The 13,215-nt window shown below is 46.3% G+C and overlaps 5 protein-coding genes across 5 annotated transcripts; 3 read left to right on the top strand and 2 right to left on the bottom strand.

The window, feature by feature from the left end:
- Positions 1 to 3,183: 3,183 nt before the first annotated feature.
- On the top strand, positions 3,184 to 3,698 carry N7478_000749 (uncharacterized protein; the record flags this gene model as incomplete). The annotated part of the gene is made up of 2 exons (XM_056916964.1): positions 3,184 to 3,279; positions 3,339 to 3,698. The coding sequence occupies 2 exons, from the start codon at positions 3,184 to 3,186 to the stop codon at positions 3,696 to 3,698; spliced, it is 456 nt and encodes a 151-aa protein (XP_056784844.1).
- A 975-nt stretch (positions 3,699 to 4,673) lies between these two features.
- N7478_000748 (uncharacterized protein) lies at positions 4,674 to 4,880 on the top strand (the record flags this gene model as incomplete). Its single annotated transcript, XM_056916963.1, has 1 exon — positions 4,674 to 4,880. One exon carries the CDS (start codon positions 4,674 to 4,676, stop codon positions 4,878 to 4,880), a length of 207 nt encoding a protein of 68 aa, XP_056784843.1.
- A 2,421-nt stretch (positions 4,881 to 7,301) lies between these two features.
- Positions 7,302 to 7,612, bottom strand: N7478_000747 (uncharacterized protein; the record flags this gene model as incomplete). The annotated part of the gene is made up of 2 exons (XM_056916962.1): positions 7,302 to 7,495; positions 7,546 to 7,612. The coding sequence occupies 2 exons, from the start codon at positions 7,610 to 7,612 to the stop codon at positions 7,302 to 7,304; spliced, it is 261 nt and encodes an 86-aa protein (XP_056784842.1).
- Positions 7,613 to 9,026: 1,414 nt separating this feature from the next.
- N7478_000746 (uncharacterized protein) lies at positions 9,027 to 10,147 on the top strand (the record flags this gene model as incomplete). The annotated part of the gene is made up of 4 exons (XM_056916961.1): positions 9,027 to 9,590; positions 9,649 to 9,748; positions 9,814 to 9,998; positions 10,049 to 10,147. 4 exons carry the CDS (start codon positions 9,027 to 9,029, stop codon positions 10,145 to 10,147), a joined length of 948 nt encoding a protein of 315 aa, XP_056784841.1.
- Positions 10,148 to 11,337: 1,190 nt separating this feature from the next.
- Positions 11,338 to 12,003, bottom strand: N7478_000745 (uncharacterized protein; the record flags this gene model as incomplete). Its single annotated transcript, XM_056916960.1, has 2 exons — positions 11,338 to 11,812; positions 11,900 to 12,003. 2 exons carry the CDS (start codon positions 12,001 to 12,003, stop codon positions 11,338 to 11,340), a joined length of 579 nt encoding a protein of 192 aa, XP_056784840.1.
- Between the last annotated feature and the right edge of the window lie 1,212 nt (positions 12,004 to 13,215).

Here is a 13,215-nt window from a genome sequence, read left to right as displayed (position 1 = left end):
GAATACTGCACAAAACAGCTGGGAGTGATCGCGGACGTCCACGCCGAGAACCATCTTGTCTTTTTCATTGATGTGCTCCTTTTAGAAACTACAACGTGATTGAAAATCGAAAATCCCAAATTACAACTCTTCAATACTGTAGGGTGGGTGCCGGACGCCGTTCCCCAATAATCCGCAAGACTCTGTATTGAGACTTGCCGTGATCGGGTGATGGAGGGGCTCAGCCCATCGATGGCCAGGCGAATTGACACCTTGAGGGACCTAAAACCTACTAAGGACTTAGTTTCTGATAGTTCAGCGTATGCTGCCCAAAGCATTCAGGGCACCCCGTTAACCGAGAAGAAGTGGAGTTTGGGGTGATTACGGATAAGTTGGTGGATCCAAGAAGGCAGAACCATGGATCAAAGTTCCTAAACCCGTGGATGAACTTCGGAAGTAAGCCAGGTTTGGCTTGGATCGACAGGGCTCCGCCTGGTCATGGTACTGTATTGAGAGTGAAACTGATGTGACCGAACATAGTACCTATACAATGTAGCGTTCCCTCCCTGGTAGATTGGTACATAAAGATGAGACATAATGGCGATCATCTAATGAGGTGGGCCGAAGAGTCACTTCTGAGCCAGGAGACTACTCATGAACACTCCGGTTAGCAAGGCTTTATCGTTTGTATCGCTCCACGACTAGCACCTGGAGCCAGAAGATGGTATTAGACTGCAGAGCAACTTCTCAATATCGGCGGGATTGAAGGATAAAGCGCTACTACCCTTTACACTGTATGTGCAGTAGTCTTGCGAGAACCTGATTTTTCTTTATCTTTCTTCCTTTCTTGCGGCTATGTCGACTTTCTTTTTAACATCCTGTCAGTCGACCCTTTGTACACACACACACACACACTTCATTAACGCCCGGCGGCAGAGCCGAAAGGGCAACTATCGCTAATCTACTATACATGCCATGATATATACAGTACTGTGGCTCATTAGAGCCCATACATGATTGCTTTCAGAATATGTCATCTCAGGTGCTCGTATCGCAGCGGATTCTCGTGGGTTAGTAATTTGGTTAGTAGACTGGCTTGAAGGCGCTTCTCCAAGTGTTCAACATCCTATCTTCGGCAGTTGAAGCGCGTCTACCATGAGTAGCACGAGGTGGTTGGTGGGTTAGATTGAGTTAGATTGGAAGGAAAGGGAGTGTGATTGAGTTTCGTTGGCAGGGTCAAGTGGCCTCGAGGCGGCCCGTAGCGATGGCGAATCGGATTGAGGCCCGTACTGCTTCCAAGTCCGGTGTCCATTTTTCATTGTCGGAAGGCGATTTCCCTCCTAGATAAAAGGATAGGTTTCCTCGATGAGTGTTGGTACATTGTAGCATATCCGTCCGGTGTGCAGTCCACTTCCGACATCGAAAAAGGAAGTGCTCCACAGTTTCTTTGGCTTGTCCGCATGCACACTGATCCGTCTCTGCCGCGTTGATCCGATGCAGGTATCCATTCAGTCTTGCCATGCCAGTCCGGAGCTGGGCCAGCACGCTCGCTTCTTTCCATGACAGGCGATCATATAGCAGTCGAGTGTGCTTTCCTGGGAGTGCTGCATCTACTCGTTTGGCATGTCTTCCGACGTCTACTGGCAGGCCATTTCTGGGGACAGCTTGGGACCGTGCGATGTTCAATGTGGTCGATTTCATCCTCGGAACGCGCTCTTGCGGGAGAGCATCTTCTTGTGTCGCGGCTCTGGCCTGTTCTTTGGCCAGACCTAAGAGTTTGTTGTCTTCGCTAGTGGGGATCCAGAGGAATTTGATCCGGTTTCCATTTCTCTGCAGTCTTCTCATCAACTTGTACATCCGACAGATGAATTCCTGGCCAGTGGAATTCGAGAACAGTTTACCCCCAGAGACACACGTTCACTCTCCCGGGGACCCACTTTGCCGCCTAGTCTGGATCGCCTTGATTCTAGATTCCCCCACAACGAATGATATGGCACCATACCTCAAGGAAGAGGGCTTCATCTAGCCAGAATTAGTCTAGCGCAATTTTAGTGGAGCGCTGGGAAAGAAAGCATGTGTCTGGGGGGTAATCTGTTTTCGAAATTCTCTGTCTAGCCTCGCAATTTTGATGATACTGCGACATGTTGACCAAGGGCGTCGCAGGTGTGTGATCTAGTTTGTCAGTGTACATGTATCAGGTTGTGCTCTACCCAATAAGTGCTCATATATGGAGCATTTTTACCGACCGGGAGGACCGTCCCGTCAGGGGGAAAGTGGAGTGGTAACGGCTGGATCGAAAATCTACGAGATTATGGCAGGCCAGCACGAGAATGATCGCTATTGAAAATTTAATATCCGCTAAACCTCATCTGCGGACGGAACTCGGCACGCGGGCTCGATGCTGACTCCGGAAATGGCATGGAATGATAAAATGAGTCAAGACTCAGGTGTACTATCGATCATGATCCATGGAACCTGGTGGTGAAAGGTCTCACTATGATCAACTTTGCGTTATTAATGATCCTCGCAAGTGGGGCCTCACGGATGAAGGTGATCGAATTTTTGACCAGCTCATGCCAAGCTTGAGGCAGGGGTAAAGTGAGCAATACTCCAATATTGCGATGCCTCCATAGCTCCATCCTACAGGCCCTTCACGTCCCTTAGATCAAGTCGAGTGGGAAAGAACAGGCTTGAGACTAGTGCTAAACCAAGCAGCATACCCACTTAGCCAGTATCACTTTAAAAAATGATCTCACATTCTGACCGTTTGACGGCCGGTGGTCTCCGAGCACAACTGGATCTTTCGCCCACTGATGCACGTGTCTACCAAGTGAAGCAGCATGCCAGTCAGAGCATGATGGGATCTAGGAACTTTGTCGAAGTATGGCTGCTTAAAGTCAATCAAAGCAAATCGATTCACACGGAATGGTTCCCCGAAAGACATCTGAATCGGGTTTCTCAAATGGTACAGTAGCAAAGGCAAAGAGACAGCCAATCTTAATTCTGCCGACGCGTAGTTGCTTGCAACAGAGCTAGCGAATTCTCTCGGATCCACACCAACTGATCGGCTTTTCTAAGACAGAAAGGCACGTGCACCAGGATTGGGATTAAAAGGCACAAAAGGATCCCTCACAAATGATTCAGGTCCATTTCAATTCCTCGGACAGAGCAGCCTGCTGGAAATCCTGTTTGATAGCCCGCGTGATGTCCACGGCAAACCAGACCGTCCGACACGGCGACCGAAAAGCGCAAATGGAACCCCCGATCAAGAAGCGACGGATAATTGATACAATAATCTCGGTAAGTCCAAGATAAGCCCGTCTGATTGACCGGCGGATTTCAACTGAGGCGTTGACTAGGAATCCGACGGAACGATTGAGGATCATCAGCTATGCGACTACTTGATTGATTCCAATCGGGAGACAAACGAAAGACTTCGGTCAAAACTTAAAGATGCCCGAGTGAAGCTGTCAACTGTTGAAAGAGACTTTGATAGTTTGGAAGCCACACACGCTCAATGCCCGTACTGGATCCAGAAGAACGAACATCTCGTCGTGATGTTGGAGGATCATTGCGAAAGTCTTGAACAGGACAAGAAAAAACTCGAAGAACGCTGTGATTGGCTTGAAACGGAACTTCGAAACCATTCATTTTCCCCCAGAGAAAACAATTGCATTATACACAGGATCGGAGCTGGGCATGGGTTAGAGAAGACATGATCTGATCTTGGAAAGCGACACCGAGTCACCACGGTTATCTTGCAAAAAGGGAAAAAGAATGCAAATGAAATACGTGTACATAAATAAATAATACTACAACCAGGAAATATGTACAGTTGCCCTCTGTTTCACCCTTGGATTTGTCGATATTTCCAGATTCAGTGTGAAATTGCATCGTGAATCCCTCCGAAACGTAATCTGAAGAAAGCATATTCAAACGCTTTCCTCGTACACCACCCTCTGTCTTCAAGGGAAGAAATAATGGCGGAATCCATATGGATCGAACGAAAACATTGCCTCCTTACAGACCATGCTGATTGAATCGAGTGGGAGATGGAGAAAATGACTACTCAACAGTGTCATGCCGAAAGACTCTTTCCACGCGTGATATTTTAAACCGCAATGTAAGTTATTCGAAACAGGCGGTTTCACCACCCAGATAAAGCCCATTTCTCCTGTTCGTTGATGTGTGAGACATGGCCCGAAAGTCAGAGTCAGATGTTGATTCACTTTGCAAATGCCGATTCCTGCCTATTTGGGAAGAAGTCGAGTCTGCGAAAGAACCCATGGATACCACTGGCTCGGAGGACATTGTACTGTAGCAGTAGCATACTGTATGATGTATGATAGACCGCTTGGCTTGACAGGGTAGAAGAGGCATCGGTCAAACTTGCACAACTTCATGGAACCTTGAAGTAACCCAGTCCGACTCTTCGTGGTTGGATAGGTTTCTCTTCTGTCCACCAAGCTGGTCATGACAGGGCAGGAGAGGTTGTACCTTTAGCCACTGCCGTACACGGTAGACTTGATGGCGACAATGGTTACACAGCAGGAGATTGGCTAAAACTTTGCAGGACTTCTCTGGGATATTGCCACGGCAAATGTGAATCTCTGCACGCGCTTGCGAGTAACCAAAAACAGAAACATCGCGCTCACAGCCTTTTCCATTTTGTATCCCTAGGCAGAACGCCCGAAATGAGAAGGAAGCTTCTGAAGGTTCGTTACAAGGCGCATGAATGGTGTGTGTCTTCTGGTAGCGAGCTACAGACGAAGATTTGCATCGTTCTGTGGTCTGTTTGGTGCGTTGAATGCCACTTCGGAAGTGGGATGCTTCCATTGCTATTGACACCACAGAAATACCGTGAGGATAACGAAAATGATGAGGATGAGCGATCTATTTAATATCAATCACTCAAGCCTCCCGGGAAGCCAAAAATTGCAATTTCACTGCCATACCGGAGTTAACTGAGCCATGCGGGAAGATACCTGCGCTTGAACTACAGGCTATGTTGACTTTGGCCAGCTCCTGGGAGTAAGTATTCCAGATTAATGAGGCTGAACCCTCCGGGGAGCTTTTTCCAAGTATCTGAGGAGCCAGATACGTTGGAAGCCTGTTTATAGCTCCTGGGAGGTCAGGAAACACGTAGGCCATGCGTCTAAGGGACTGACCGATTGGACCTCCTGGGTTGTCATTCGGCTGGTGGCCGCATAAAAATTTGAATAGCCTAACAGTAACGGAATAATGAAGATGATGACATGCATGAAGATTAGGTAAAGAGCACTTAGCTCAAAAGTGGCCGTTGTTGGTCCAAACTTATGGCCACGTATAGCATGTAGAAGGTGAGAGCCTGATGTGACGTTCATTCGTGTTGTGGTTTGAGGCTGGTGCAGATAAGGAACAGAGCGACACCGTTGGAATTGGTTCCTAGGATGTCTTAATCAAGTATAAATATGATGTCGAATGAAGTCGAGGTCCGAGTCCTTGGTGTATAATTAGACTTGCTTTCTTCAGCTGAATAAAACATTTATTTTTTTGTTGACTCACAGCAATTGTACGCATACTTCATATGATGGAAATGGAAGCGAATTGACCAAATCACGAAGGAACCACCGTGTGGCCCTCCAAAACTGCCCCATTCTCTCGGAGTCTTGGAAAGTGAAGCTGTTCGATCCCAGTGGATTGACTGTCTTAAAATCTCTGCGTTCGCTGGAATGTATCAAAATAGGGTGGAGGAGGTGCTATTATTGCCCTTGCTAGAGGAGCACAGTTCTGGCGATGTATCCAGGACTTACCGAATTTATTGGCATGGATTTGTAGCTGCACGCGATGAAAATAAGCTAAGAGTACGCGCGGTCATCGGGCCATGGCAAGGCGCAGCGTGGCCGCAATTTGTTTTCTAGAATGAGATATTTACACTTCCGACTAGCGAATCTTGTAAAGTACATTTAATTGTGTCTTAACGGACTGTATCCTCCAAAAAGCTTGGGAACCGAGATGTTCCCGACATCAGAATGAACAAGCAAAATTCTGACACATAGTTGTATTTTCGTCAGCTTTAGAGACCTACTTTTCGATGCCATGGTTTAGGGACAAAGGAAATCAATCAACTGACTAGCTCGAAGGATTTGCTCAACTTGATCTTGGTGTATTTCGTATCTCGTGCCACTCTTCTAATTCTTTTGGAGCCTATGATCCCTAATGTAGAGCATCGCATATATCTCCCAACTTTCCAGGTACCGTCAATATGAGTTAAGAGTAGTACCGATTGCTATCATAAACATGAAAAGAAATGTCCACCGTTTGTTGGCAGTTGGCGATACCACACTTGTAGAATTATTAGCTGGCCCATTTGGCGTCAGGCGAGTAGGCACTGGAGGACTAGGAGCCGTCATGGCATCCAGTGTGTTGAAAGTGGGAAGCGGAAAATGCGGTAAAAGAAAGGTTAGAGGAACAGCAGTATTATACTGTTCCACTTCCCTTGGGGCGTGGGCGTTGTCAGTTGCGAATCGTTTCCCCCCACTCATCATTGCAGAATGATAAAGGGCTGCAGGTCGTCGTTGCAGCATTGCCCTGGTACAGATTTTGAGTCAGTAATTGAGCGTTTTGAGAGGTGCAGTATTTGAAGATTATAGTGTACTGGGAAGGCGCGAGCTGCATAGAAGTCGCGTACGACACAGGTGTGTCCGACATTTTTTGGAATATTTTCTCACTTAGAAAAGAGAGACGACGGAGATAGGCGGTAATTCGGAAAACAAAGGATAGGGTTTGGACTTTCAGGCAGTATCGAGAGATTGTAAATGAATGATGAGTAGTCCAGTTGTTACAGTAGCTAAGTGGTAGTAAATAAAATGTAAAACCACCGCGCCTAGGACCTGGAGTTGCGAATTGTGAGGGGGGCTCTACTATTTGACAGATTTTATACATAGAACTAATAGTAAAATTCTGCTCCTTGGGCAGAAAATCAACTTCATCGATGCTGACATGACTAGACCCAAGGCTCTAAAAATATGCCAAATTCAACAGGCTTCATTCTGTAAAAAGATGTCGAGTTCTCACCTCCCTCCACGGTGTGCATTTAAGTTTCTTATCCTAGGTTGTTTGAATTATCAATAAAATGACCAAATAAACCGACGTTTAAGGATTTGAAGTGACATATTTGCGGGTGGGCGTTCAAAGTGCTAGATTCATTGATTGGCATCTATTTCGAGAAGTAGAGCGATAGAATCCATCAATCATCAATGTGACTCTTGCGGGTCGCATGTTGAAACCCTCTTCAATTTTCCACGATTTTGGTGTTCAGAGTAGTTTGCTAAGGACCATTGTTAAGGACTATGGCTGTTCTTTGCTCTGTCTAGCTCAAAAGCCACACGTGTGTATTCCTTGTAAAGGCCTGAAGTGTAACCATGAATCTCTTCCAGCTCTTTAATCATTTTAGCGACTTGGAATTCGAGCTTCGAGAACTCTTCTTGTACCTCCAGAAGTGTACGAAAGAATTTTTCACTGTTCGGGTCTGGACCTAATTTTTGGAACCAAAAGCATATGTTGAAATAAGTGAGAATCACTGACCTTGCTTGAAACGCGTTCTTGAAGATGACAGACGAATGAATGCATCTTGATCTGTTCGTGTTGACATCTTGATTGATACTGGACAATATTTGTTCGTGGAACTAAGTGATATACTCAACCCCGAGGGGTAAATATCATACGGAATTGGCTGGGTTTAAGTATGAGAGTAGGTCGGTATGTCAGGTGAGGTGCTTTACATCTTACATTTTCGAATCTGCTGCTCCTGGGATGTACTGTATGAAGCATTTTCACTCCCACATCAGTGACGAATAAGGCTTGGCTGGAGAATAGATAGTGGTGCAGACAATTTTTGAAACTACTGATAAGAAAGGCCACTGCAATGATGGCAAACGATGATTATGGTTTATTGTTGTGATACCAACAGGGGAATCTACACTGGAACAGGATAAGAGAACCGTAATAAAGGAGAAACGGAATATGAGTCTATTTTACCACCCGTTCATGAAAGGAGGGGCCGAAAGCAAGAGCAAGACACCCACTTTGACATGCCGGTGAATATCCAGTGAAACCAGATGATATTGCCATCGCCGCATCCGTACCGGCACACGAAGGTCTTTTGAGACACTGTGTAAGACATAATCCAATGGAAGAGTCGGAATCGGCGGTGAGGATCCGCATAATCCGTGCCTGAATTTTCGTAAGATTTACTACAGTATAAGCGTACTTTAATCACATATAATCAACTTTCTGAGTAAGAGCTAAAAGCAGATTCCAAATGCCTCCACAGAAGACATAGATGACTACGTAACGTCCCGGGCGGCATTTGGTAGCAGCTACACATTCCACGCCATCGATGTGAACAATTCCTTATTATGGTAGACATTTTTTTGGAATCGATATTCTTCAGCCGCATCAAGGTGACCATTGCGGTATTTAGATGCCTGAGCTGATTAGGTTCACAGATTACCTAAAAGCGCGGTAGAAAGAGTACCCTCTCTGTATCTTTTATCATGGGTACCCCACTGTACAAAAGCATCAATTAGAACAAGAGCTGGTCTAAATCTGTGGCCTGCATGTCGGTTGAAAATTGTCTCATGAAAGTAAAATGAAAGTAAAATGAAAGTAAAATGAAAGTAAAATGAAAATAAAATGAAAATAAAATGAGTTTGATGTTATTGATAGTCCCCCTTCAATTCAGTCGCAGGAAGAATTATCAACATTTAACGACCAATTGCACGTTGAATCAATGGTCATAAGATTGACCCCACTGGGCGTACTAGACATATCAATCGGGTGTTTATTGAGGAATTCAAGGATTTGTGACAAAAATGGCTACTAGCGCCAGTTTAGAACCGTGAATTGAACAGGATAGACCGGGGGTGGAGTGGAATCTCAACATAACCATACTTGGTGGATCGTCAGATCCGCAGGGTAGGGGCATCAAACAGCAAATTTTCTCGCGCATGGAGCATAGGATGCGTTTTGATGATCGCTTATAAAACCATATCCGCAAGACGACCATGGCAGAGTCAAGCACAAGAATCGGTTTTAGCAACATCATGGATTTTGATCAGCCTCAGCAAGACCGACCTGAGACTTGTTTCTTCCCCGAGACCCCCAACTGGGCAAATATATCGCAGGCTCCCGGGAGCAGAGTGTCCAAAAGGCACGCGAAAGATCCTGGGTCGACGCTAGTCGCAGTAAAAACTTCGAAACGACAACGAGCGAATACATCATTGCGTCCAGAGGCTCCGAGTACTGGAATTCAAATGTGGGACAGTGATCCGTGGGATGCTTTCGAAAAAGGGATTGAGATCTTTCCTGGACGCCACGTATATCTCGCTAGAGACCATGGGAACAAAGCACGGCTGGTTCACATTCAGCATTTGGCCGAAGGGGTCGCGGGATGTCTGCTGGAAAACATCAATCGCCATTCGCACCGAAGCTTTTTGCGTCTTCTCCACTGTTACCAGTATGGGAGCTCGTCTTTCTTGGTATGGGAACCAGTCGAGCTGTCTCTGTCGCAGGTCCTAGGATCTAAGTGCTCCATCCGTGAGGCTGAAATGGTCTCCATAATCTGGCCAGTATATATCCCTTGGCTCTTGGCCTGTGACCTATATTCTCTAATTGCATTTTCGATAGATCCTCACTGGCATACGGTACTTACGCGATTGCCAATACGCACTTGCCTCACTGGCCAGCGATACGATTTTGTTCACGGAGGGCGGCGACGTGAGAATCGGTACGTGGAAACCCCATCTCCAAACGTCAACGCCAGCAATAAAGGCTTATGAAAACGGGCACTAGCGGGAGTAGAACACAGTTGTGAAATCTGCGCAGCAGATATGAACAAGGTTACAATGAAACTACTTGCCCTGTCGGATATTGTCAAAGAACTCCGGAAGAAGATGAATCCTCTGCACCCGTGGAGCACACAGGCTCAGGAACTGCCTGAAAAATTAATGGATGTGCCATTGGATGACCTGTTGCGAGTGAGTGATTCTCGCAGTGGAAAGAAGCAGACCAGCTGACATGTGATCAGGACGACATATTCAGGCAGATGAAAGGAGGAGATCTGAAGATGCTGGTTAGTATTGCAAGTAAAACCGGGTACTACAACATCCGGTTCCCTCAATCGTGAAACGACCGCTTGGCTTTTTACTGCCACGCTAGCAGCTTAGCTGAATCCAGGGTGTCATCCAATAATTTGACTTTTGCTTTGTGAAAAACATGCCTTTTCATTCTATCCGATCACACATTCCGATCAACATTCCAAGCAGAAGGGTCTTTGGAGCCGATTTCTTACCTAGGGTGGATGTGCTTGGCGAGTCAATCAAAATATCGATCGAATTGCCCTCGTTATGCTATGTAAAACCCAACTATAGCTCGACGCATGGCGTAAATTCTTTGTGGGACTGAAAGCGCTGCACCTTATTGTGATCATGAGAGCTGTGCGAGTCTGCAGTCTAGATTCCCACCAGACGGTTTCTAGCCAGTTTATATGATCGAAAGCCGATGACTTATTGAGGACTGTATCTCAGTGAATATCTAAATGTTTTCCTATGACGGAGCATTAGTGTTGCCATGCCAGTCCAACGATAGTATGCACATGGGACGAAGTTGACACAATGGCTCTATCTAGAAACCATCCCTCTGTCAAGAACGTTTCCGCATGGGGCTCTGCTCAGTCCATACCATATGAGTGCAATGGCAATGTACGTACTAGCCTATATCAGACGTTTGCTAGTGTATATGTCGCTGATAGCATTTTGCAGTCATAGCGAAAGTCCGGAAATAGATGCGATGTCTCGCTACATGCGCCATTTAAATAGGTCAGTTTACCGCAAGCGTCCTCGCTCCAAGACTCCCCGAACAGATTAAAACCTCCAGCAGCCTTGCCTGAGCCTCGATGGTGCAACTGCATTACTGACGACGTTCAATCGCCGAGGTTGTCATATTATTTGGCTTCTCCCAGGCAGTACTGGGATCAATGTTCTGCAGGGGGGGGAGCATGTGCGAAATTGCACTGAAAAGACACCTGATCTGATAAGCTCTAGGTCTCGCATACAGTCTCCTGCACGATAGCTTTGAAGATCGGCTTCTTGCCTTCCATTGTCGAATACGATCATTTTCTCGTCTGGCCTTATCATAGCCTGTTGGGCTTGTTGATCTTGGTGGCGTCTGTGGGAGATGAACGTCTGCTGAGGATCGTCGCCGATTTCGACACGGCTCAGCACTCTGACTGTTCTGACCGTCATGCAAAGTCCCGACTGTAGCATCCTTGAGTTCAATGACAGAGGCAGGGCCACCACGAGCCTCACTTGACCACCTTCACTTCCAAGGTCTGCCTCCTTCGTCTTGTTCCTCGTTTTGATCTTCATCACACTCTGATAGGGCTAATCGACATAGGAAAAAGTATTTCGATGATCCAGCCCATGGCTGTAACTCGAGGTTGTCATATCGTTCCTTCATCTCGACTAGAAATGAATTCCACAACACATGAACAACCCTTGTTCCCACCTTTGGCACAATCGCAAATTTGTTGTCGTCCCACATCTTACGTAAATCCCGACTTAGCAGGATAGTGTTTTCAACGCATCGAATGTCGACATCTTGCTCGGGATGGACTTGGAGCAGAGAAGCATGCTGTTCCGCTGCCACCATTCGCTCTGCGCGGCGGGTATAATGTGCGCGGTCTCGTTCGGGAGGGCCCAGGAGGTGGTTCGGCAGGTAACATCGCGGCGAATGACGTCGTCGGCGGAGCTCAGTTGGCCAGAAGCGGACGATTATGGAGGGAGTAGCGAGGCTGAGCAGCGAAAATGGTCGAATTCATGACGACTGCATATTTTTCCACGTCTTCAACACGAAAGTAGTATTGACGATGAGGAAGTACATCATCCATATCAGTAGACCACAGGGCGCCATCGCGGCTCCACGACAAGAAGCCTTCCCATCGTCCGTTGGCCACGATGGCGCACTCGTTATGAGAAATCCCATGATGAATACCCCCCGATCGCGGAGAATGATAATAAAATATTGTGATTCTCTGCGTACTCAGGGTGGAGAAAGAAGACAAGCGGTGAGAATGAGGTGAGCCGGTACATACTTGGATGGTCCAGTAGATAGTCTGTTACTATGTTTTCAAAATAACGGCTCGTCGTTTAGTTGCACGTTCCATTGCAACAATCGCGACTGGAAATGACGTACAATACTTTGCTGCCCCTGAGGTGAGTGCGATAACCACGAGGATCACGTGATATGAACACGCTCACGGACTCGGGGGCAAGTTGCATGATGCCGCTTAAGCATCAACCCGAGCCAACAACGATTCACAAAATAATTTGTTTGCTGTTTCCTCAAAAAGCACTGCTCGGAATTTGATTAGTAACCGGTCCGCCGTCGAAACCTCCGTTACGAAAATCCGTTTACGAAAGGTAACGATATCATATGGCGTGCAGTATGTTCCGACTCAATGATAACTTAGCAAAAATAAACTCTGGACTGGCTGTCTTTCAGATGTGAAGCGCAGTACACTATTCTTACCTAGCACATGATAGCGTGATCCAAGGCTCATCAGGTGGTTATCATAGATGGACAAGAGCTCTGCAAGTTCATTTGTTGTACCTTCTGGAGCCTGGTACGTGCAATTTAGATAGTAAAAGTATGTTACCCACTCGGGCTTAGAGAGATTGTGAGTGTCTTCTCAGCGATGGAGCAGATACATGTGAAGCTTGCCGACTCCTTATTTTTTATATTTCCACGAGGGTCATGAATATGTACATTATACATCTTGCAAATAGACTTTGTACAGTAACCTCCATGAACTAGTAGAAGATGTTACAATGGGTAAATTCGGGCTGTGTGTTGTCTATCGGTTCCATCTAGTCTTAATGAGGTGGTGGTCGACTACGAGAATTCAATCTTCAAAATTTGTAATACTCGGTACACGTATGCACACCTATATGTGAAGTGAATACAGTATATCTCAGGAAATAGTCACACTTCAGTGGTCGTCGACTCTGATTAATAGTAAATTTCATCCTAATTCATCCTCCAATAATGATTGATAGAACAGTTTTGGGCGCGAAGCCTAGACAGAATCTCAGAAATTGCCCGTGATATTTGTAACAAATAATCTTGGATCAAGGGGGGACATTAAACGATCAGCGGTGGATGTTGCTGGCGCTGATCCCACGGAGAAGTTCATTC

Source organism: Penicillium angulare (assembly GCF_028827245.1).
Source record: "Penicillium angulare strain IBT 27051 chromosome Unknown utg000001l_segment0_segment0, whole genome shotgun sequence".
Lineage (NCBI taxonomy): Eukaryota > Fungi > Ascomycota > Eurotiomycetes > Eurotiales > Aspergillaceae > Penicillium > Penicillium angulare.
The sequence above is the reverse complement of the archived record's forward strand: the minus strand, read 5'-3'. Positions and strand labels throughout refer to the sequence as shown.